Source organism: Lycium barbarum, chromosome 9, assembly GCF_019175385.1.
Source record: "Lycium barbarum isolate Lr01 chromosome 9, ASM1917538v2, whole genome shotgun sequence".
NCBI classification, from domain to species: domain Eukaryota; kingdom Viridiplantae; phylum Streptophyta; class Magnoliopsida; order Solanales; family Solanaceae; genus Lycium; species Lycium barbarum.
In genome coordinates, this window is record NC_083345.1 from 7318050 (window position 1) to 7341982 (window position 23933).

The following is a 23933-nucleotide window of genomic DNA, read 5'->3' on the forward strand; positions in this document are numbered from 1 at the left end:
TACTTTAGATTTAATTTGACACTCCTAGATTTTGCTCACAGACCACCATGGATTTCTTTAATTTGTTCTGTTTATTTTCACTGAATCAGAAAGAAAATAAACAATGTTTACTTCTCCAATAGAAGGTTGCTCCAATCAGTTAGCAACATCAACCAAGTAAACTATATATAAAAACCATTAGATTAACTATGGCAGATGGATTGGTATTTCTTTAGTGCTTGGCCAACTATATATTATGATGAAGAGAAAAGAGATCAAAGTGCAAGGGAATATTGAATATTTAATTAAAAAAATATGAGCATTCATCGATTCTAGTCAAAAAATCGAAACAAGAAAAAAAAAAAAAAAACAACAATATTATTGGCATATCTCCTGTAATTCTTATAGTAAACACACTAACTTAAAGATAGAGTAAATTATTGGAGAAAAAGGAAACCATATTTTATTTCAACCATAATGGAACATGCTAGAGAAAATGTTTATTTACTTAGAAAAAGTATATAGTTTCTCCATTCTATATATGCTTCTCCCAAAACGTTTTCCTACAAACACAAACATTAAACTCTATGTATAAAATCAAACACTGATACAAATTTAGCTTAGTAAATGATCTCTAGATCCTACCCTTCTTTTATTCTTCAAATTTCCCTTCTATTATTTTTAACCTCAATAAGGTGGTCGGGGATTTGCCCAAGCAAATGCATCATGATTCAATTGTCCACCATTTGGTAATAAATTTGGTGTAAAATTATATATAGGCAGTGATGATGGATCAGTCAATTCATGTTGTTGTTGTTGCCTTCCACCATGTGAACCTAAGGCTGGAGGCGAATTTCCGGGCTGTACTGGAGATTGGCCGGACCCACCACCTCCGGCCTCGTCCTCTTCTTCTAGGGGCAATCTTTCATAGGTTGCATTAGAAAAAGTGGCTGCTACAATCATCACTGGTCCAGCAGTAATTAATGGTCCAACAACACTACCACCCACCACTTGCCCTTGGCCACCGGCCAAGTAGACAGTTAGTCCGGTCGATCCAGGAGGGGCTGGACCGGGCAAAAATGCTCCGGTCAAGGACAAAATCTCGAATCTTCCTTGAAGAACAACTGCACCTGGAGCTGAGGGCTGCCTTAGGGTTACATTTGCAACCGAACCATTCCCACTAAGCACACAAACGCCACGTTGGCGCCTCCTGGCGAATTGGGCAATGCTATCTGCCACATCTGTGCCCCCGGCCACCTCCATAACGTGGCTCCGGAGGGCATTAGGGCTATCGCGAGTCACAAAAATTGGGGGTTTGGGTTTGTTCTTGGATCCGGGAGGACGACCTCTAGGTCTTCGATTACCAACTTCAACAGCACCTTCTTTAGGCTCATGATCGCGATCATTATCTTCTTGATTTTCACCACTGCTCCCACTCTCATTCACGGAAAGCTGCTTCATAGGTGGGCAAGATCCTGGCTCTAGGCTGGACATGCCCACCTGACCACCCCACCAATTCGCCAGAATTGCAAAATTAGCTCAAACTCAAGATTTTTACTTGTTTGCTTATTTTGAACAAGACCCTAAAAACTTTGAGACTATCTTGAAGATATATAGGCTTTTTTATCCTCTATTTCTTGTGAAGACTAAAGATAGAATTAGGGTAAGCTGGAACACTTTTTCTTAAAGGAGAATTAGATGCAGAAGAAGTTCATGGAATCAAGTAAAGCGAAGAACAAGATGAAATGATAGCTAAGAAGCAGAATTTGAAAAAGAACAAAAAAGGAGAAAATTAAATTAATAAAAGAGAAAACAAGTGATGATCTAAATTAATGAGGTGGGGAGAAATAAGGAACAGATGCAAATTAAAGAGGGACAGAAACTCTGGACATGAGAATCAAACCCAAATTAAAGGAGAAAAAAAAAGAATAAAGCACATATATAGAGATTGAAAAAACTAACGACAGAGTGTACATAGTATATATTTACTACTTATATGTCAACCATTTTTTAGGAGAAAAAAAAAAAAACAGAGTGAAGTATTATTCAAAAGGTCTACAGGAGAGGATCATGAAAAGCGGTGAGTAAGAAATGATTTTAGAGAGGTGTGAGTTGAGTTGAGATTTATTCTTTTATAGAAGTACCTTTCATCAAGTAGTGGATGGGTGTTAAAAATAGTGTATCCTTTTGTATAGAAATTAGGGTTTTTTGAAGTCTTTGTCCATAGTCCAAAATGTGGGGTAGTGTGCGCGTGAGCAGGTGCCATTGTGGGAAGCACGTCGCTCTCTCTTGAAATAAGACCTGAATTAAGCTTCATTAAACAAACAAACAAAAAAAGCTCCATTAAACAAACAAAAATAATTAAGCTCCATTCAAAGACGGACATATATTAGTGGTAAGATAAAAACTTTATCGGACGTTTCACCTACACGTATGTCATGTATTTGAACACATTTTTTTTTTTTTTTTTAAAACTTAACTATGATTAATTAACATATATTTTTACTTTATAAATCACTTAACCATTATAAGTTATATTGATTTGATGAAAATCCGTGTGAATAAGTAGTATTGGTTTGATGTAAAACTGGTGCGAATAAATTGTATTGATTTAATAAAGACACTGTCTTTATATTAAATGAATGCATGTCTAACATGTATTTGTATATATGTCTCTCTCATTCAATTATAGTAACAATGTATATTTTTATTTTATTAAATTACTTAATCATGGTAAAGTGATATGACTTGGTGTAAGAATTGAGCATGAATAATTTTTACCGATAAGATAGTGTATTTTCTTAAACATATTAGTAATATACAACAACAACATATCTAGTGAAATCTCACAATGTGGGGTCTGAGAAGGATAAAGTTTACGCAGACCTTAATCCTACCTTGAAAGGTAGGGAGGATGTTTCGGAAAGACCCTCGGCTCAAGGGAAAGCATGACAAAAAAAAAGGGGTCAGAAATTAAACATAATCTTATATACATTAATATTATAAAGAAATTTACACTTTCAAGTCATGTTGGCCTGTTATATACTAGCAAATAATATGCATTCTTTTCAAGATTATAAACATACTTTTCATAGAGAAATACCTACGCATATTTTTAAGATGATCTGATAATCATAGAACAAAAAGTTCGTTATTTAGTTAAAACTCTTTAACTTATATTTACAGACAATATAAAAACTTTTACTGTGTTCGTGTGTTTAACCTATTATAACAAGCTGTTCTTATTTTAATGTTTTTATTAATCTTACTTCTTTTATGAACAATTAGTAGTAATTATTTTCAGGCGGTCTGATAATTTAAAACAAATTACGGTATGTATATGATTTTAGTTAACGACTTTGGTTTTTATCCTATTCAGTTATCAGTATGTAATCATTGATGTTACTAATAATATTATAATGTTATATTTTTCAATTATGAATTGAACGAATAGTAATGCTTTGTTTGGTAGATACTGTAAAATAATATGTGGGGGAATATACAGTATACTAAAAGGCAAAATGCTCATATCAACTAGAATAATATAAAACTGTACTATTATTATTATATAAGTACTAAATTGAGTTTTGGAAATTGGCGGACTTTAATTTTCCATTATGGATAACGTTTTTTATCTATTTATTAGACAAATTAATTAAAGTTGCACGATTGGAAGATCTACATAAACTAAACCTTGGTGTCTTTTTTAAGTTGTTAGATTTCAATCTAAAGAGTGTTCCATTAATTTGGGACCTTCTATGTGGCATTTGCTGCTATGTGCAAGTCAAATCTTTGAAGTATATATTAGCGCTATGCCCCTATCTAAGTACTTACATGTCTAGTTGAACTAGAATAAAAACAAATAAATGTAAATTATTCATATTTTTAAACATTAAAGAAACAAATACATGTAATATATATATATATATATATATATATATATTATTTATTTATTTTCATTTCACTAGGGGTATTATATTCCATTTCAAAACCGATCAAGAGTATTCGTGGACTCGTGGTTACTACATAGAAAACGGAAAGCTAATAATGAAGCCTTTTATTTTCGGGCAACTTACATAAATAATACCTTTTAATACTTGCTTTCAATCCGCAGCTATTTTTTTGCTATTTATAATTCGTAGCTACATTTAGGCATGTTTGCTGTATATGCTGTATTTCAGTGTATTTGAATGCACTGTTCAGTTGGATATGTATTTGGTTGTATTTGGATACATGTAACCTTAATTGTTCTGAATACATGTGTATTCAAAATGATGTATTTAAGTGCATTTAAATACATGACAGGGCTTTGTATTTTAGTGTGTTTATATTGGTGTATCCTTTTGTTTTGGGTGTAGTTGAATGTATTCGACTGTATTTGAATATATTTCAGCAAAATGTCAGATGCAAAATTTCAAATACACCTTATTTACTCAAAAAATTGTATACAAACATGTATATAGATCATTCAAACAGCACATACAGTCAAATACATGTAGTTTACGCCCAAAAATACAATCAGCCAACGAATGTATTTCAACAAAATTTCAAATACACTATTTTTACTCGAAAAATTGTATACAAACATATGTACATAGATCATTAAACCAACATATACAGTCAAATACGTCTAGTTTCCCCCCCCCCCCCCCCCCCCCCCAAAATACAATCAGCCAACGACTGTATTTCAACAAAATTTCATATGCAACTTAAAATTTCAAATACACTCAGATCTGAGATACAAGAAGGAGAAGAAGCCATGAAATACACTTAAATATACTCAGATTTGAGATACAAGAAGGAGAATGACGAGTAGGTGCATTTGCTACTTTTTCCGGTGACGAGCAGTTGTATTTGATTAACTCTCGAAATCCAAATAACAACAACTTGGGACGGAGGGAGTACATTTTTTTTTTTTTTCAAGAAAAATGTTTTTTTTTTTTTGTGTGAACCTCTATTTCTTATTCACGGCCTATAGCCATATTTCACCATGAAAATATACACAACAACAGTCCCACACAAATCACAAACGACAATGCCTTAGTAAACTAAACTGTAATCCATAATTATCTCTTCTGCAAGAAAAATGGCGACATTAGCTTCTTCTTCATCTCTCTGCAATTCGCCCTTCACTTATCCATTCCTCAGCAATCGACAGTGATTCGGGATGGAGACAGCCGGTGCGATCTGGTGGTGTCGCCGTGGAGGAGGAAGAGGCGGAGGCAGATCTGGCCGAAGTCCCGCACTGGAGAGAGGGAAAGGAGAGAGAGAGGTGAGAGTCGAGGGAGAGAGAGGTAACGGCGAGAGAGAGGTGAGGGAGAAATAAGCCATAAAACCTAATGTATTCAGTATAGCTATGATAGATAAAATAGAAAATTACTATAGCTACTAAATATAAATAAATTAAAAAATAATTATTATCAATAATTACCTTTTAGAGATAGATATATCAAGTAATTATTCCTTTATTTTCTTGGGCAACAGAAGTATATGCGCATGTGTAGTTCTCTTTCTTATGCCCTAGATAATAGCAGTTATTAGCATAATAAAATGAGGCAAATGTATATAAACTTAATGATTGCCAATGAGCACAAAACTTTCCTATAAATTGGTCTCTTTTTTTCGTTTTTGGCTGAATAATGGTTTGTATCATATTTAATTAAAGGGAAAATTTCAGAGACCTCCCTTCACATTTTGCTTCGTTTCACTGACCTCTCCTTACTTTTTTAATATTACGGCTTCCTTCCCTATTTTAATTTTTTTGTAACAATTATTTTATTCTATTTATTATTAATAAAAAAATATCTGGACTGATTTGCCCTCCTAAGATCATGATCTTTTAATTAATTCTTATTTTGTCAATATCTCTTTTAAAAAGTTATCTTAGGAATATTAAAAAGAATATCATGGGCAGTTCACCCGATTCAATGTTATAACTTTTTTTGTCTCTTCATCAACTATGTTTTAACTTTTAGGAGAAAGTATATATCTTGTCCAGTAACTTGTGATTGATTAAAAATAGGATAAAAATATATAGAAAAACTTTTAAATTAAATTTAATATATTAAAAAATATAAATGACTTATTGCAATTTGCAAGCAACGCTAACAAGATGGGTGAGATAAAGAGTCTTAGCCAACTGAATGCTCTTTTCCAGTAGCTTACTTTACCAAAATCTGCATCGTTCCCTTCATTTCTGGGTATTTTCTTCTTGTCCGTTACATCTACTTTCTACATTCCTTTCTCATTTGTCAACCTTATATGTTAACTTCTTCTCCAAATTATTCTACTACTGTTCTTATATTAGATATTGCTAGGCCTTCAGAGATTTCTCAAGTTCTTCAAAGGCCAAGAAGATGACCTAGTTCTCCTAGTGAGTGAATTTTTCTTTCTTTTTTTAATTGTTTTTAGTCAAAAAACAATTCAAAGCTTTTTGCTTTGTTGCTCGAGATTTTACATAACCAATTGTTTTCATTCTTGTTCCACAGGTTCAACAGTGGCCAAGAATCGGCAAACTTGGTTGTGAGCTCAGATCTACTTCATCATTCTTGCAGAAAATATGATGAGAACAATGGAGACGGTTGAAGAGCAATAGGAAAAGAGAACCCTGGCTGCTGAGAAGACTAAAGAGCAGTTTGACTTATTTTATTTTTAGTTTACTAGAAAGGAGATATTGACAAAATAAAAATTAATTAAAAGAGCATGATCTTAGGGAGGGAAAATCATTCCAGATATACTAATTTTTTTTTTTAGTAATAAATAGAATAAAATAGTTATTACCAAAAAGTTAAAATAGGAGAGGTAACTGTAATATTAAAAACGTAAGGGGAGATCAGTGAAACGAATCAAAACGTAAGGGGAGGTCTCTGAAATTTTTCCTTAATTAAACTTAACTGATACTATAAAATTGAGAATTTTTCCCTACGCAACAACCTAAAAAGGCCCGTAACAAAAAATAATTCTAATTTTAATTCTATAAACAAACTATTTGTAAGTTCAAATTTCAGCAACCTACAAGATTGAGTGGTAGTGAAGTGATAGTGTTGTTATTGTGTACGTATCTTAAAGGTGAAAGGTTTTAATTCTAACCAAGACCTCTCTAATTATCAGATTTTTTTTAGTAGTTCGCTGTATTTGCTCACACTTGTGGGTGCATAAAGTTGACAAACATTCTGCCCAGCAAGGTTGATGCAGATTCTCTTTTGTTAATGCTCATCAACTATTTTTGTCAAGATTGATGATTTTTAACTCTTAAAACACGTTTCTCATGATGTGTGGTAAATTAGTCTGGTGGCATATTGCATCATTATAGTAATTTTGTACAGTGTGATAGCTCAATAGAACTAATTAAACTAGTTTCACAATGCCATTATCTCAATCTCCACTTCAATTTTTTTTAAAGATAACAGATCCTATTTTTCACGGTGATTCCATTTTTTCTGTACTTTGAACATTTATTCGTTTATTTAAATTATTTATTTGTTTACTGGTTTTAAATATTCATTTATTCCAATGAGATCTACATTGGATCTCACCCGAATTTCCCATTTATCCTATCTGAAAGAGAATCCAATACTTCTTGATCGTGAATATCTGAACTAGTTTTTTGATGTTATAGCAAGTTAGTCCACACTAAAAATCATTCTAACCTATTTTGTGAATTTTCTAACACACAACTGCTGGTCATCTGTCAGGCACCTTTGTTGACGGTGGAATTCTTCAAAGTTGAGTCCTTCCCACCGACCCCACCCAAAGAAGTTGCAATGGAACTGCAAATCCCACGTAAATTAATCAAACAAAAGAATATGTCAAGTTGTGGAATCGACTAGTAGTGAGAAACGAAATTTATGTCAAATTTATCTCAAACTTATGTTCCTTTTGGGGTATTAGAAAATCGAATAGGTCCGTAAAACCTACGGAGGAAAGGCACTTTTACGTTTTCAACAATCATTTTTTAAGGAGCCGTTTAGACATGATTTGAAACCATGAGATGAAATCATGTTTGGACATGCAATTTAAATTTCTTAAGTTTGTACTTATTCTTATAGACATAAAAGCCCCATAAGTTGTGAAAACTATCAAAACTTTCTCTCAATTCTTATACAATCTTACCAAATAAGCAAGTCATAGTAATAACAAAATTAATGGGCTACTAGAAGACCTTTCTAAAAAATACAACATCAATTGATCAAATTTTAGTTCAATAAAAAGGAAAATTTAACATGAATAGTAATGTAACTACTCTTTAATATAATCCTTCCACGTGGTACGAACATAAATAACGGTTAGTTGAAGTTAATGAGGTTAGTAAATGGTTGGTGGAAGTAATTGTTAAAAATATCTACCAACTTATGGGTTATTTTTTACAAAATATAAACTTATGAGTCAAGTTTTACATTTGAAAATTTTGAAATCATGATTTGAAATCTAAATCATGCCTTTTTGAATGATTTGGGATTTCATCTCATGAGATGAAATCGCATGTCCAAACGCTGATTTTATCTCATGACATGAAATCGCATGTCCAAACGCCTACTAAATTGGATTGCTTCAAATACAGATTAACACAGTTCAATATCGAGGAAATATGATACCAACCTAACGTTACAACTTGCCAAACGCCAACACAACAATGCACATTAACACTTAAATTTTTTTAATATTACATGGTTCAACCGTGTCAAAGGAAATTTAATAAGCTTTTTTTGTTTCTCATCCGGTGTCTGATACCTCTATTGGAGCACCGTTAGTCCAAATTCACGAGGTGTAAGGAGAGTATTTAATAAGTTGTAGCATGGCCAGGACAATAACGCGTTACATTATCAAGGTGTAGGTTTGTAATCCTTCTTGTGATTCCTCTCTTCTTTCTTTGTTCTTTCTCCTCTTCTCCCTATTCAGGAACCCACCCCTAAACCTCAAAAAATTAACAACCCTCGTTGACTATGGATGTTCAGATTTGTAACTTGTTCATTACGATGTTAAAAATTAGGATGCTAAGAAGAAGTCAATTCCATAGTGAAGATTCATGAAACCTTAACCCGCACAATGGGATAAACACATGGTCCAGAAGTTTACCTGAAGTAAATAATAATCTGATACCTATTTCGTGATGACCAGCAACCAAATTGAAAGCTACGTTAAAAAACAAAAGGTTGAAAGCTACGTTTATGGGGCAATCTTTTAAACACGAGAAGAGACATTAACCTTTCATCATTTCTCATGAGAAATAGTCAGGGTAGAGGTGGCAATTTGAGCCCATATTTAGAAAATTAGCTCATTTTATCCATATGTTAGTGAGTTGGGTCACTCATATTTTAGGTGGATAAATATGGACTTCAAGCCTCTCTTTAATCCATAAAAATATGGGTAAAATATGAGGGGCAATTCGCAGAATTGTCCTTCTTTTGGGGTGATCTTTAAATTTTGCCCCTCATAGTTGAAATCTTTAAATTTTGCCATTCGGCTAAAACCAATGGGTTCCAGGTTCGAACCCCTACACAGTCAAAAAAATTTTAAAAAAATCGCAAGGCAGAGTTTAAATTTCGCTATGCCCCCACCGGCATACACTTGTGAAGGAATTACCAAAGTTATGCTGAACCCGGCATACTTATGCCTTATGGGCAGACTTGGCATAAGTATGTCGGGTCCGGCATAACTTTGGTAATTCCTTCACAAGTTTATGCCGAGTCCAGCATAAAAGTTTACCCCCACCGGCATAAACTTGTTAAGGAATTACCAAAGTTACGCCGGACCCGGCATACTTATGCCAAGTCTGCCCTTAAGGCATGAGTATGCCGGGTCCAGTATACACGCGACCCAAACCTTGCCTTGCAATTTTTTTTTTAATTTATGCTTGAGCAAGGGTTCGAACTTAGAACCTCATGATTTCTACATGAACGCTCAGAGTTGCAATGCGAAGGGCAAAAATTAAAGACCAGCAATATGAGAGGCATAATTTACAGACCACAAATATGAGGGGCAAAATTTAAAGACCACGCCAAAAGAAGGGCAATCTGCGCAAAAAAATGAAATATGAGTATCCATAAAAATACACACTAGACCCAATAACAACTAATTTTGAAATTTCTTTCTTAACTCCCACCACAACCCTTACTCCACCACGCACCCCCCCCCCCCCATGCCCCCCACCCCCACACACTTTTTTTTTTAATTTCATATACTTTATTTTTCTTATATAAAAAGAGAAATTTTTTTCTTACCTCCACTCCGATCCCTACCCCCACCCCCACGATAACCCCCCCCCCCCAAAAAAAATTAATTTCAAATATTTTACTTTCATAAAACTTTTATAAAAAATGGGAAAAAAAAATTCTTACCCCGCCCCACCCCCTCCACGAACCCCCCCCCCCCCCCCCCAAATTTATTTTCATATATATTACTTCTATAAAAAATTTATAAATAATGGAAAAGAATTTCTGGTCCCCCACGCCCACTCCCTCCCCCCCCCCCCCCCCCAAAAAAAAAAAAATCTTACCCGCACCCCACCCCTGAAATTTATATGAAAACATTAATTTAACTTGACAAAAGAAAAAAATTATAAACATACACTTAAAATAATATTACATTTGTATAATATGGATTAACCTATAATCAACCCAGCCATTTATCACCTAACTCATATTTACCACATAAAATATGAGCAGTTTGAAACCCAACCCATTTTTTTTCAAATCATTTTCAACCAAACCAAACCCACCCCATTTGCCACCCCTAAGTCAGGTCAAACATTCAAAACCTTGTTGTAACTAAACAAATATTAGTTCCCTATCAAAGAAACAATTATTTAAGGTTTCCCTTGCACAAATTCCGTTCAATAATGCCTGCACAATGACATTGGTAAAAGTCACTTGACTTTAAAATATTTTCAGTAAAATACTAGTCATCATCAGCATAGCATGGGAATACGCTTACTATACAGGTCTAAAACCAACAATTCATTGTCAAGTTACAGCATATTGTTTTCTATAAGAAAAATTCAAACTTCAAAGAATTGTCTCTGTTCCTTTTCACTGCAAACATCAGCTGTGTATGACTTGACACAACACGAAATATACAATTTACTGTGCCAGCTTTCCCATAAGATTGAAGAAGATGCCAGTTATATATGTCGTGTATTGTAGTGTGACCAATTAGTTTGGAGAACAATCTTAGTAATCCTGCCTCAACCATACATGGAATACATGAGAAACCTGCAAGCAAGAAAACAAAAAAGACTAAGAGCCTGTTTGGATGGGCTTAAGAAAAGTAGCTTATAAGCTATTTTCAGCTTATAAGCTGCTTTAGATAAGCCCATCCAAACAGGCTCAATTAATTTTTTGGGCTTATTTTAAACACAAAATGGCTTTAAGCTAGCCAGTCAAACACTCAAAAAAACTGAAAACAGCTTATAGGCAACGTATAAGCCAATCCAAACGGGCTCTAAGAATACTTCTATGTTTCATCTACCTCCCACTAAACCTGTTAACCGGTTTGGTTTAACCGGTTAAAACCGGTAACCGGACCGGTTAAATCGGAACCGGTAGAACCGATTAACTGGTTCCGGTTAACCATTTAAAAATTTACCGGTCCGGTTCCGATATTTTTGAAATTGGAACCGGTTAAACCGGTAAAACCGGAATCGAACCGGTGAAATTAAAAAAAAAAAAAACCGTTGGGCCGCCTGTCCTGTGCGTTAATGGACCGTTGGCAACGGTCCATTTGCAAAAATGGTCGTTGCCAAACGGTCATTTTATTAATTTTTGGCCCCCAATTTTTTTTTTTAACACTTTAACCCATCCCCCACCCCTATATAAAGTATAAACCCTTCTTCATTTTCATTTTAATTCACACCAATTCACTCTTCTTCATCTTTCTCTCAAATCTCAATCTCTCAATTATAGTTATTTTGCAATAATTAGCCACAAAGTCTTATTATAGTTTCAACTTTCAATTATTAATTTTGCAATTATAATATTGTTGGTGGAGTTGGTAATTTTGCAACAATCCGAAGTAGCTTTGGTGGATTTGCAATTCTAGCCGCCTTCACTTTGTTGGAAATTAATCCGGCAATTTGGTACCTTCATTCCAACTCTATCTTTATTTTTCGCAATTTAATTCTAGCAATTTATTTTTCGCAATTTAATTCTAGCAATTTAATTTGTTGTAATTTATTTTTGTAATTTATTTTCTTGTGATTTATTTGATTGTGATTTAAATTAATTCTATTTAATAATGTCAAAGAGATTAAGACGTGATGCCGATAGTAGTAGTCGTATTGTTAGGGGTGCACTTAATGAGGAAACATTTGTGGAAGAAACACCTAATTTAAGTATTGATGTTGGTGGAAATAATCCACTTTTAGGACATGAGGCAATGCAACAACATTTTATCGACACTTTTAATGAAGACTTAGATGATGATGATGAAGAAACACAACCCCCCGAAAATCCCATAGGAGATACATGTCCTGCCCAATCACACACACAAGACAAACCGCCTAGAACTCGTAAGCCAACAGCTAAAGTTTGGAAATTTATAACTAAGAATAGGAAAAACCAATCAGCTACATGTACCCTATGTGGACAGTATTTAGTTTTAAGCAAGGAACTGGTAAGGATGGTGGAACGGGTACACTAAATGCTCATATGAGAACCAAACATATGGAAGTTTGGGGAGAGCAAACGGGTTCAAATGTGGGGGGGATTCAAATGACGATAGACCCACGAACCGGTAGAAATTTTAAGTATGACAAGAAAAAAGAACGCGTAGAAATAGCTAAAATGGTAGCTTATGATTGATTACCATTTTCCTTTCCCTCGGGTTTGAGGTTTGTTACTTACATTCAACGTTGTTATAATCTGTTATTTGAGGGTATTCCTAGAAGTACTTGTAGAGCCGATGTTATAGATTTGTTTAAAAAATATAGATTTTATTTGCGCCATGTATTTAATTCTTTAAATTGTAATGTTTGTCTTACCGCTGATTTGGGTCTTAGTATTAACCATTTAGATTTTTTTGCTATTACATGTCATTGGGTTGATGACAACTGGGTTATGCAAAAAAGAATTATAGCTTTTTTATATGACGAAGGAAAAGATCGTCACGATGAAAAATTTTTAGCCGATTCAATATCTACTATTATGAGATTTTTTAACATTTATAGAAAAACACTTTGTATTGCTTTAGGTAATGCTTCTAATAATACAAAGGCAATTGATCTTTTAAAAAGAGAAATAAACCCTCCTCTAAGAAATATTTTTCATGTAAGATGTAGTTGTCACATTTTAAATTTAATTGTTAAAGATGGTCTTGTGCATTTTGATGATTCTGTTCAAAAAGTTAGAAATGCTGTTGCGTTTCTTTTTTGTAATGCTAATAGGGGAAGAATTAGAGATTTTAAGAATGCTTGTGTGGAAAATAACCTTAGACCTAGGAAAACTCAAGTAGAAATTGAGATTAGGTGGAACTACACTTACATTATGCTACAACAAGCATATGAGTATAGAATTCCCATACAACAAGTTCACAACAAATATAATACTGATAGTGATGATTGGTTAAATTATTCGCATTGGGAAGATGTTAAAGAATGTGTTGACCTCTTAGAAATTTTTTATAATGCAACTCTTGCTTTTTCTAGACAATTCTATCCCACGGTAACCGGAATTTCAACCTACTTAGCGAAAATAGCTAGAGTTTTACAAGAGTATAAATATAAACCCGATTATCAAGTGGCTATTTTTGAAATGATAATCAAATTTAAGAAGTATTTTTTTCCCATCCCAACTTTATTTATATTGGGTTCCCTTTTAAATCCTTGTTTAAAAGTGTCTTATACTAAAAGTTTGGTTAGTCAAATTTATACATTTTTAGAAATTGAAGAGGGAGTTCAACCATCTTTAGCTGAAGTCGATCTCGCTATTGATGATGAGTTTAGAAAAGTTTTTACTCATTATTCTAGTTTGGAAGAACGTGCTACACCTGTTGCTCCACGCCCTACTACTTCTCAGAGTAGCAAAAAGGGTTTGTCGGGTTTAAAAGTTTTACATTCACAGCCAACTTCTTCTTCTACTGCAAACTTTGATGAATATAACTTCTATTTGATGCAGCCAAATGTGGATATCAAGGAACTGGATGAGTTGGACGTCTTAGCATGGTGGAAGAAGTACAAGGCAAGTTATCCGGTACTTTCAAGAATGGCTCGAGATATCCTTACGGTTCAAGTATCAACCGTGGCTTCGGAGAGCGCATTTAGCCAAGGAAGACAGCAAATTGGAGACCATAGACATTCATTATCCGGCTTTAGCTTGCAAGTACTAGTGTGCATTCGCGATTGGATTAGATCGGAGCGACGCAACCAAAACTTAGAAGCGAAGGAAGTCGAAGAGGAAGAAATTGAAGATTTGATAGCTAGTGGACCGGACCAAATGGAAGACTTTGAAGATATTTCCATGACCGAATATGATGTGGGGGAAATTAACGAAATGGTTCAAAATTGGTGATTTTATTATTCTACTATTTTTGTACAACTCATGTATTATTTGCAAGTAAAAAAAAAATACAACTTGCAAATAAATGTTATCCAAGAATGAATAAAATATATGGCTCATTGAGCTTTCTTCTATTTACTTGTATTCATATTTTTACTTTTATTAAGTTAGGAATATACCTAAAATATACTAAGAATATACTTATAATATACATCTACTTAAATTAAAAATTAGAAAGTTATATACTTGAAAAATAACTAAAATATATTAAGAATATACTTATAATATATATATATATATATATATATATATATATATATATATATATATATATATATATATATATATATATATATAAGTATATATAAGTATATTAAGTTATACATATATATAAGTTACACATATATATGTATACGAAAAGCACTATTCTGTATTGCTGACTTGCTGTTAGCCTGTTAGTCAGTAAATATTTAAACTTTAATTATAAACTTGTATAACATATGTAAATATACCTACAATATACTAATAAATACTATATATATAATACAAAAAACAAAAAACAAAAAAGGTTTTAACCACTTTGAACCGGACCAGTTCCGGTTTGGGATTTCAAACCGGTAAACCGAAACCGGTTAAGCTGTTCCGGTTTTTTAACCGGAAACCGGCCGGTTCCCTAACCGGTTACCGGTCCGGTTCCGGTTAACCCGGTTAACAGGTATACCTCCCACCAGTTTCATGGTTCGTGTTTTCAGGAAACAATGAAATGATTCTTAAGGCAATCCACTGAATTTCTGAGGATGACATAAACATACCAAGCTAATACATTGGTTTAATTAGGGTAACAGCCAGATTTTGTGCCACTGACATATTCCAGACGAAATGGTCATACTCATACCAAGACATGCCAGACCATAATGACAGCAGCAACTACTGCATCTCAATCACAAGACTAGTTGAGGTCGGCTATATAAATCCTCATTGTCCATTCTATGTTGCTCGGACTCGGTGTCGAGTGTCGGATAAGGGTACGGATCTAGAGGTCGGATTCGGCATAATCTAAATTTTAAGATTCCGGGGTACATATCCAGGTGCGGATACGGGTGCGGGGATTCGGCTAAAATAATTCAAAATTATAAGAAAAATAACTAAATCTATGCCTAGAAATAAAAAACAAAAATAATTTTTTATAGTTATGTTTCATTTATAATTAAATATTAATTTTTAATTAACTTGAAACTTTTCTAGATACAATAAGTGTCCACTCTTCAAGAGCTCTCCGTTTCTTTCAATTTGGCCTCAAATATTTTCTCAGATTGGTCCGTGGATTTGGTCAAAGTATCCAATGTCGTTTGACCAGATCCGACACGAATCCGGTGTCGGTGTCGGTGTTGGTGTCGGACAAGGGTGCGGCAGCAAAAGTGAAGGGTCTGAGCAACATAACTCCATGTTGCCTCATTTAAACTAGTCTCAAGATATTCAAATACTTTACACAGTGCTAGAAAGTTCTCTGCATTTTTTACTGACATACAAATCTCTAACAAGATTAATACTACTAGCAAACATTGGATCTAAAGTAAGCATCCTAGCCTGACTAAGCTTCCAAGCTAGCCTGAACACCACAATTATAAAAAAATGCTTTTTCTTTATAGGTAAAATAACCCTTACTCTCAATTAATTGGTTTCTCCTCTGTGAATCTTCTTCTTCCATTTAGTTTAATATTTTGCTAAGTTTGAAGGTCTACCTCGCCGCTTATAACACATTCAATAACTATGGTTTCATACCTATAGATCGGTGCATCTGGATGTTGATGTAGGGCATGACCAGCCTATCTCAAGCGGCCTTCTTTCATTTTATCCGGTATCTGTGCTACTTGCACCTTCTGCTGAATGTGATCATGTCTAATCTTGCCTAACGACACATTCATCTTAACATACGCACTTCTCCGACACTCATCTTGTGGATATGGTGGACCTTAAGTGCTCAACATTCACTCATGTTTAGCATTGTTGATCTTAAAAACTGTTTCGTAGAACTAGAATTTCACTTTGATAAGTTTCCTCTTATCGTATAATACTCTGGTAGCACTTCTTCATTGCAACTATCCTAGTTAATTCTCTATGTTATATCCTCAATTCCTCATCTAACATGCCACTATCCTGGATATATTTTCTTACTAAGTAATGATAAAACATCGAGTGTAGATATTAGGCATCGAAAAATCCTGTCTAATCTCATCTTAACTTCAGACCTCTGATACTAGCTCAAAACTGCGGTACATATTCTTAACTTCTACTCATTCTAAAATCAATTTTCTTTAAAGCATTTCGCCATAACTCAAGCTTTTGACTACCACCCTCATTAGTTTATAGTCAATTCATACAATAAGGTTGGCATATCATGCATCATGGATGAAAAATGGTTATATACCCAGCTCTACTACATTGATTTCAATAGGTTTCTAGCATAGGCTCATTGACAGCCATCAATTGCCTCAATCATATCATCATATCACACCTATAGTCTCAGTCTCATTAGCAATTGGCAACAAAAAGTTAGTATCCAAAGAAGAAAAAGTAACAGTGTCAGCAGGAATCCAAATCAAAAAACATGGATGGCATCTTAAGGCAACTAATGGAAGTGAATCGTTACGAACAAAGTTATCTACCAAAGGCAAGTGAATGTCTGAGATGAGAAATCAGAGGTCCATTTACACTCGTCATTTTTCCAAACTTTAGTTTAGTTAGAGAATCATTTAGAAAAATAAGGTGATTTACCTTTAGGATTTCCATCTTGAGATGGAAGAATAAATCAAGTTACATGGTTTCTCACTTTAGGGGTGTATATATAAACGCAAGTCTTTGCATTTAGTGTCTCATATTGAAAATGCTAACTGTAGAATCCAGGTAGAGATACTTACCTAAATATGTAGTATATTAGGAAAAAGGAAAGCACAAAGTATCCAACAAGTTTGCACACTTTCCGGTTTGATTTCTTCTCAAACACCTAAGAAAGTAACAGGATTGTTAGACTTGCATCTGATAATAGGAAATCACGGGAAAACATAGCATATCCTATAAGTATGTCCCACACAATCACAAACACACATGGCATAACAACATAACATATCACATGTGCCTACCATCTTGAACCGATCCATGGTTCCTGACATAATTCCTCGAGATGAATCCATCTCATTCCCCTAATGGAAATAATCCAAGAAAGGAAAAGTTAACAAATAGTGTATGAAAGGGATCTAAAAACTAGCAGCTTACTTAAAAAGTTAATAAGTAGTGTACAAAAAAGATTCAGAAAACTAGCCGGCTTACTGTTCGGTCTAGCATCCTGTTGTGGGTCTCCACCTCCTCATGTATGTCACCTGTTAACTGTCCAAGTGCAAATATACTAACTATCAATGCCTCGAAGAACCTTAACAATACATAGCAGACATGCTGGAACTCCACAACCAATATCATTAGTGCTTAAGAATATTACATGTGATACAACAACAGAACAGCTTTCAGTTACATAGCTCTGAGCATCATGTCATACATTATTTTATGCACCTATGCAACTTCAGTAGGCAAAGGATTTACAAAAATGCATACAATGAATGTAGCTTTTCCAGTGAAAGTAGCACCAGAAATTTGACAATGAATGATTAGCCTCCAGAGGGTCAATAACACCAAGGACACATTGTTTCTACAAATTCCTGATTTTCAGAGTCGCTTGTATTTTTGGTGTAAGGAGAAAGTACCATGTTATACTGATAGTTGGTCTACCTTGGTGGAAGATAATGTGTGACTCAAGCAGAGTCACGTGCACATCTTGTACTTATTTTTTGTCAGTTGGTGTTTCTTAATGAAGCTATTCAACTTATTAAAAAAATAACAGTAGCATCAGACAATGTGGTCCATGAGATGGCAATGAAGCCTACCTTTGGCGTGGACACAAGCATGAAATTCGAGTTCAATCACAAACTGTTAGCGAATTGTCAGCATAACAATATGGTCATCATATTGCAGTAATAAGTCAACCATCTGGGACCATCCTTCACTGACATCTCACATAAGGACTGAGTGATAGCCCTTGAAGATGAACTGTATTTTTCTCCTTAAATGATATTATTAGTTTGTAATCAATCAAAATTACAGGCAAGAGCACTTTGGTCAGGTAGATTAAAGATAGATGCCATGTATATAGGCCATGTGCTCTTCAAAAGTTCTAGCATTTCTTTTTCTTCTTTCCACAGAAATAATGTTCACCTTAAATTCTACCTAAATTTTGTGATGGTTACTCTGCAGATCCAATGACATTTAACTCAAAAGTTTTAGTGATGGACAGTGTTATTGAGAGTCATGGTTTCGTCACTTAAAGCGATGAAGCAAGATGAAGCGGCGGTTAGCATTTCATGGGTGAAGTCATGTGCTTCATAGAAGAGTGCGCTTCAACAATGACATGCAAAGTAATCTCAATGGGAAGAGGTCAGTTCTTCAGATCTCAATCTTAAGGAGTTGGATCAATATTGACATCATTGTATACAAAATGCTGAAATATTTTAATTGCAATTTGAACATTATAGCACTAATTTCATATACATTTGGTATTTTTTTAATTTTTGTGAATTGTGTGCTTCATTTCAAGGAATTGTGCGCGTCACTTCTTGCTTTTCACTTCAAGCCCAACGGACCTTGTCGTTTCAAACAGATGAAGCTGATAAGTGATAATCAGGCTGCCATTCATATTGTCTCAAATCCAGTTTTACATGAAAGAACGAAACATAAAGAGGTGAATTGTTATTTTATTAGGCAGAAGATAGTCTTGATGCATTGCCACCAGCTTCATCAGTTCAAATAACTATTTGGATGATGTTCTTACTCTTACCCTTAGAGGAGCTCGGATTATATACATTTGCAGCAAGCTTGGAGCATATGACATATACGCTCCAGCTTGAGTGAGAGTGTGAAAATATGAGAATACCTCAAATATTAGGTGTATGTCGGATACATTGTCAAAGATTGTAAGAAGAAAGCGTGATTTCAGGGATACACTCTTGGCTTATTTGTTTAAATTTGTGTACATATTTTAGGTGCAAGCTATCAATTTGACTACGAAGTGAATTATACTTGCATTATTTACAAAATAATGTTGATGAATTTAGTGCACCACCACCAAGGATCATATACAACATAACTAAGTAGTCATTTGGTTTAAGGGATTAGGGAGAATAATCAACATAAAATCCTAGAAAGATTAATAGAGTGTTTAGTTGGAGGGATTAGGAAATATAACCCCCCACAATAATAATGCAGCATTTGGTGGGGGGTACAAAATAATATACATAATAAGTTATGTGAAGATATGTGCATTAATTTATGTCGGATAGAATGTAGAATAGGAATACATGTATTACCAATACCAAGATAAGAGTATTAAAAGACAAAAATATTCTTCGAATACGTAATTCCTACATAATATTCCTTGTATTACCACTCATCGCAGAACAATAACAATCACAATCTCTTCATTACTATTCATTGTATAAGCAGTTCTTGCATTATAATTTATTTGTTGTTGTGGGATTACACTGGGTATGTTGTTGTTGTTGTCGCATTATAAGTTATTTATTTTTTGAATTATAGGTTTACATCCACACATAACTAGTATGTGAACCAAATGATTCCTAAGTAAACCCTTTAGGGTAACTTTTGGCACTTGCTGAAAATTCCGCATGATTTCAGAGGTAACGAAGCTTGAACAGAAACCACAGCTACTCAATGGACGGTATGCTCTAAAACAAAGAAAGAGGGTAACATAGAAAAAGAGGGAAGAAAATAAATGAAGCATAGCAAGAACTTACTTTCTTTAAAAAGCTGACTCTGTCTTGTAAGCTATCCACAGCTTTGTCATTATCTCGTTCATCAATATCACGGGGATAGGAAGATGAAGCCCGTATACCACCTTCCTCAATATTATCATAGTTATCAAAGAGAGCAGCTCTATGAGCTCGATGATCCCTGTAGACAAAGAAGTTCATATGCAATATCTAAGGTCATCAGACAAGAACAACAGACTTCCGGGTATTAAGGTAACAACAACTTTCTTTGCTATGTATCTCATTGTACAAGAACCCCCTAGGGTGATAAATACCAACAATAGAAATAAAGCCTCTGACGATATAGATTAAGACAGGCCTCGTATTCTGTCCTTTTTTATGTAAATAATTAATTTTGAGGTTGTGGCAAGGACGAGCTCTTTATCTCGTGCCTATGCAGATATGAGAAAGAGTACAAGTTTTTAAGTCCAGATAACAAAAATTAGACGTGAGACCTTTATACTGTAATATCAGGAGCAATCCTGGGCACAAATTGCTTGCAGCATGAACGCATACCCTAAAGAAGACACAATTTATACCACAGCCTACCCCCATATCGAGAGACTATTGGATTGAATTTTTACTTTCCAAAATCAGTGTTACGTGGATCATTCGCTTGCCTTCATGTAACCATGTCAAACATTTGACATATGGATATGAGTAAATCGTATGAATTTTTCAAATTACACTATAAGTTAGCAAAACTTACATATTCCCATACTAATTACTTACATCTATCTGCATTTGATATGTACCAATAGCTGGTCCGTGTATCACAGCTCAAAATATATTACTCCTACAAGAAAGCTTGATAACTAGCCGAAGTGTCCGTAAATATCAATCAGTTATGTCAATTCCAAACCAGCTTGGATCGATATGACTCCCCTGTATCCATTAGATAACTTTTGACAATCTATGATTTCAGTACATAATTTTCACATTTGACATTCTCTTTCAGAGTAGTCAAATACATACTAGGCATGTTCCCCAGAGTGTCAAAGTCCAAACCAGATATTGCTTCTTTAAGTACATCACATATATCCCTCGGAGCAGACACCTAGCAAAAAGAGCATTCACTTGGCACATAGGAAATCAGATCATGATAACTGAAATGCAATCCTTTCTTAGCATTTAAACTGGCATCTCTATCCATCAAAGTGTCACAACCATGAACTATTCTTCCCAGGCATTCAACCGAATCTTAACATTGGTAGGCTGGTCTTAAGCATCTATTACACTGTGGTTATTTGATTTCCTCCTGAGGACTAGACAAGTTCCTGTTTCGACATATTCTTTGAAAGAATTATTTCAACTACTCTCAAGTATATTCTCATGTCTTCTGAGACCAAGCTGTTCGACTAACTTCCTAGCAATGATTTAACCTGAGCCAAAAAAGAAAAGGGGCATCTACCTATCTTTTAAGCAGCAAATGGTCAGATGAATGTGCCACTAAATTGATAATCCCTCCAACCCAAAGTTTTCTCTCCTTTCCTTGTTTGATGTCTGAACATTGTCGCTTTTTCCAAAGATGGAACTTTTCATTCCAAAAATACCAATAACTCTAAGGTAAAGAGCATGATTCTTGAACGCCTTTTATATATGAGGGCAATGGTGAACTCGACATGAAAACTCCTACTTCTTAATTTTGTGAATAATCTAAAGTGCCACTACCTATAATTTATAGGAGATACTATGAGCTGAGTGCAAATTCCACGTAAAAATTTGAATCTAAGAAAGAAATAAGACATGCCATTCACATTGACACCCGACAGAAGGTTTGCTTCTCATGGTAACTGTATCAGCATAGAGGCCATCTAATGACACGTTTCTCTAGTCTCAGCAAAAACTCAGCTTTCTTTAGTTGAAACAAAGGAATACCTATCATTGATATAACATGCAGACAGAATAATATTCTTCCCTAAAGTGTCTCAGATCTGCATAAACCCCCACTACATGTTTTGCTTAGTTATCCAAGGGGGAGTAGAGAATACAGAAATATTCACTACTTTCAACTGTCCTGGAAACAAGAGTTTATCACGATCAAGTTTAAGTTAATCAGATAGACCCAACAGTTGATCTGACTCTGAATACTCATTTGACAACTATTTTAGCAGTAAAAGAATCATTAAAGCTACAAATCTTAAGAGTAAGAAATGCTTTCTCCGATAACTTGTTCTTTCAACACATTAAAAATACAGGAACTAACTGCTGTTTCATTTCACAAATGTTATAAATACCAATTTAGGGAACAAATTTTAGCATTTCTTGTTGATTAGAAAAAGTAAGTCCAAATTGCTGACAGCAAAATGGCATACAATGAAAAAAAAAAGAAAAAAAGAGGAACACAAACTACTCTCTAAGTCTCATTTTATATGACAGAGTCACTATTAGGGGAATCTACTGTTTTACATATCATTCTCGAAGCTTTTCTATACATTTAACTATAAAAATGATAATACACATTATGTAGGTAAAATTTGATTTCAACTTAATTAATTAGGACATGAATGTCAAATTTAGATGGCTTAATAACTCTATTCATCATTATATTTGGCAGGGGAGAGTATAAAGATACAAATGCAGAAATAGTATTCCCAATAACATATATTCAATTCAAATTCATGTATATAATTATAGCGAATGTTAATATATGTATGTAATAATGGAACAGAGACTTACCTTCGATAACTCATTTCAAAATCTCCAGCGCACTAGGAAAAATGGAAGATTCTAGAAGCCAGAAGAAGAGTCGAAAATCTGTAATAATAATTAGAATAAGAACTGCATTTTGGGAAGCAAAGTGTAGATCTGGAGTGATTAATTAATACGAATAGAATTGGAAATGTTGGAATGTGAACTGAAATTTGAGTTAACCAAATTGACGAGAGAGTAATATTGCGTGTCGGTGCACCTATTGGCCAGTTCCATAATAATAATAACATGTTATTGTATTAAATTCTGAAAAGGGTCAAACATGTCCCTTTGCTTATTGGATCAAATTTGTCCTTGCTTCTACCGGGTTAAAATGCTCTTTACCTTTTACAATGACTCAAACATATCCTCATTCCGCCTATGGATCAAATTTAGATACGCTTTTAATGTTGTTTTCATGCTTAAAATTGTCTCTCCGTTAACGATATAATTATGACATTTAATTTAAATTTAAATGAAACATGTAACCTTTATTTATTGATTCATATAAAATTCTGATCCAGACTCTTCATGACCCAACACAAAACTTGTCTTAAATTAACGTAGATAAGTGACAAATCATTTTTTTTTTTACCTCTTGTTTCTTTGATATGTTCTAAAATGAATGGAAGTGGTATACATTGTCTTGACTCGTTAATTTGCTTTAATAATGATTTTTTTTGTTTGGTAACTAAGGAAAAAATTGTCTCCGTGTGACCTAAAGGTTACGGGTTTGAGCCTTGAAAGTCGACACTAATGCTTGTATTAGACGGTCTATATCACGCTCCTTCGGGTGCGGCCCTTTCTTGAACCTGCTAACGCGAAATGATTTATGCACCAGAACGCCTTTTTTGGTAACTAGGGAAAAAAATTCAAAACAAGAAAACGAAATGAAGAGTTA

At 34.2% G+C, this 23933-nt stretch overlaps 2 protein-coding genes across 5 annotated transcripts; both read right to left on the reverse strand.

The window, feature by feature from the left end:
- Positions 1-340: 340 nt before the first annotated feature.
- Positions 341-2095, reverse strand: LOC132611033 (AT-hook motif nuclear-localized protein 20-like). Its single transcript, XM_060325446.1, has one exon. It carries the CDS (start codon positions 1471-1473, stop codon positions 667-669), a length of 807 nt encoding a protein of 268 aa, XP_060181429.1. The 5' UTR covers positions 1474-2095; the 3' UTR covers positions 341-666.
- Positions 2096-10770: 8675 nt separating this feature from the next.
- On the reverse strand, positions 10771-23269 carry LOC132610014 (bet1-like SNARE 1-2). 4 transcript variants are annotated; one of them, XM_060324265.1, is made up of 6 exons: positions 23021-23269; positions 20327-20483; positions 17796-17852; positions 17609-17668; positions 17387-17472; positions 10771-11189 (listed from the first exon to the last, which is right to left on the reverse strand). In XM_060324265.1, the coding sequence occupies exons 1-6, from the start codon at positions 23032-23034 to the stop codon at positions 11162-11164; spliced, it is 402 nt and encodes a 133-aa protein (XP_060180248.1). In that variant the 5' UTR covers positions 23035-23269; the 3' UTR covers positions 10771-11161. The 4 variants fall into 4 exon arrangements, with proteins under 4 accessions (XP_060180248.1, XP_060180247.1, XP_060180250.1 ...); XM_060324264.1 differs by lacking the exon at positions 23021-23269 and having other exon boundaries at positions 20327-20518; XM_060324267.1 differs by lacking the exon at positions 23021-23269 and having other exon boundaries at positions 10771-11274; positions 20327-20518.
- Positions 23270-23933: the final 664 nt, after the last annotated feature.